Source organism: Penaeus vannamei, chromosome 22, assembly GCF_042767895.1.
Source record: "Penaeus vannamei isolate JL-2024 chromosome 22, ASM4276789v1, whole genome shotgun sequence".
In the NCBI taxonomy this organism is placed as follows: domain Eukaryota; kingdom Metazoa; phylum Arthropoda; class Malacostraca; order Decapoda; family Penaeidae; genus Penaeus; species Penaeus vannamei.
The window spans coordinates 31,076,702-31,079,201 of NC_091570.1; the positions used below are offsets into that span (position 1 = coordinate 31,076,702).

The 2,500-nt window shown below is 35.4% G+C and overlaps 1 protein-coding gene across 3 annotated transcripts in view; it reads right to left on the minus strand.

Annotated features, from left to right (window-relative positions):
- The window catches only part of LOC138859121 (peroxidase-like protein 2), a 4,226-nt gene that overhangs the window by 674 nt on the left and 1,052 nt on the right, over positions 1 to 2,500 (minus strand). Inside the window, exons 1-2 of one of the 3 annotated variants that reach the window (XM_070136823.1) lie at positions 472 to 495; positions 1 to 205 (exon numbers count right to left, since the gene is read on the minus strand). The exon at positions 1 to 205 is cut by the window's left edge and continues 674 nt beyond it. In XM_070136823.1, the coding sequence (XP_069992924.1) occupies positions 1 to 205; positions 472 to 483 (217 nt within the window). In that variant the 5' untranslated portion in view covers positions 484 to 495. Of the gene's footprint in view, positions 206 to 423; positions 496 to 2,500 lie in introns of those variants that run through there. The other 2 variants (XM_070136822.1, XM_070136821.1) reach the window with 2 other exon arrangements.

Genomic DNA, 2,500 nt, shown 5'->3' on the forward strand with positions numbered 1-2,500 from the left:
CAGGAGTTACACATGTCCCATCTACGTGAAGAACTTCTCCCTCTTGGCATCCAGTCACAACACCTTCTCCACTGACATCTACGCCGGCCGCTCCTGCACCACCACCAGTAGATCCGGGACCGGATGTAAGACCACCAGAGGGAGTACCGCCGTTGTACCCTTGAGGTGCTGCAGAAACAGCAACTACTAGTGATAACAGTAGACCCTGTAAGAAAGAACATTTCTATTGCCTACATTACATTTTATATGTATGGCTAGGGAAAACCTCATGCTTGAATAGGCGGCAAATGTACATCTTTTCTTATAGATTAAACTTTTCACACACATATCTACATACAAATATGTATAATAGAACACAGTTATATATGCTTCTGTTCATAAATATGTATATATATACATATATACAAACATTAACATACATACACATATATAACTCATGTGTTCACTTTAACTAGACGAGATAGCACATACGATGAACTTCATGGTGAATGGGAGTATGCAAGGGTGAGTATCTAAACTCCTTTTATATCTGAGACCTTTCTCGTAACCTTCAGTTAACCAGTTCGAATTCAAAATAGTCATCTTCTGTATCTCACTTTTATGAATGCCAAATGCTTGATGTAGCCTGTGTTTATTCATTTACCCTTGTAATCGTTTTGCAGTTGATATGCAGCGATCTTACAGAAAGGTATATACGAATAAGCGAATCTATTTCTTCAACGTTGGTAGCAGGGCTTTTAACTACGGAATTATCCATTCATATGTTCTTAGTATTTCTCATATTATTCCAGATTCAGATAGTTCACAATATGCCTTTTCACTCCTCCTATTTTAAAGTACTGGATATAAGTAAAAATTATATCTAAAAACAAAACAATACAAAAAAGAGGAACAAACCTTGGATAAACCAAAATAAAAATGTACAAGAAGAGCCCAAGATGACACATTCCTTATGCTTCAGAGACTCAATAAGTCGTGTAAAACATCCTTTGGTATCCAAACTGTGGGCCTTGGCCCCCTGGGGGGCCATATAGCAGAATGCAGGGGGTCATAATCTGAGGATATGATGTATGTATAAAATTATATTATTAAATTTATTTAGTATCATTTTAAATATGCCGTAATTACTACTTCACAAAAGAACAAAAATCATGCTTGGAATTAATAAAAATTTTAGGCACTGCTAGAGTGGTTTATACATGGACCTAATGAGTGTAGGATTGTAGTCACTGTAGTTATGGGTTATGCCTAGCGGTGAGCCATGGAAAAGTATTCTGTATGAAAAGTGGGTAACGACAAAAAAAAAGTTTGGGAACCACTGCAGCTTTCAAACATTGTGGCATCGTTACCCCGACACCCCTATCCCGTTTCTTATCGGTTAAGTGAAGAACGAAAGAAAGAAAGAAAAAAACATTATATCTTTGGCAAGCAATGGAAAATACTATAGACATTTTTGCTTTGCTAATAGAAAACACTTTTGTCCTTTAATATAATGTGAGTGCGAGAATTTGTAAAAGATATTGCATATAGCACAGCGAATCCCATTTTCCAGACGACTCCTATCATGCACCTTCAGACATAACAGCGAACGCTGTCTGTTCTACAATGTAAAGGTTAATAGTCTGTCATTACTTTACGATATTTATTCTGTTCAGTAAACATATAAATAATTCAATAAGCAAAAATCCACAATTGCGATTATATTTTCTTTTTTTTCGATTTTCATCAGAATTCAGTGAATTATTTTTTCGACTACATTTTTAATTGTTATGTACTAATCAAACAAATTTTAGCCATTACCTTCCAATCAGTATGAGTACATTTATGCTGAAAAAAAACACTCAAAATTGAGAATTGACGACGTCTGATATGTTTAGGGCTTGGCGATATAGCACGCCAGCATCTAAATCTTTCAACTGGTTCCTGAGTTTGGTTTCATACCAAATAACGCCGAGAAACCAGCCTCGGGAGGATATGTTATTCATAGGGAAAACATTATAGTTTCTTCATTATTACTGTTATATTTACTTTTTAAATCTATTCATTTTATATACTTGTTATTAATCGATTGTCTTTTAAAAAAATTCTTACTCTTATACAGTGCCAAAAATGGTATTATTACCCTCAGTTTGAATACCACAACCGCGTAGCTTCATACGTAATGTAAATATACTTATCTTCTCTCTGACGTATATATATTCATTTTATGTCAGACGTAGATTATTGCCGCATCAACTCCATAAGACCGAGAGCCCCGTGGCAGTAAATTTCAAGACAACGATCTAAACGTAGTTTTAATATGAGTATGGTGGCTCATTCAGTCTAGTTGAGTCTTGCCCCAAGGCTATGGAGTGGTCGGTGAGAGAAGGATCGTAAATTCTCAAGTATGTATCCTTGAGTTTATCCTAACTATAGGACCTGAATACAGAAAATCAAACAGTTTGTCACTTACGTTCACATATATTTTAGGGAGAAAAATAACAGCAATTTCTAAGGCTAT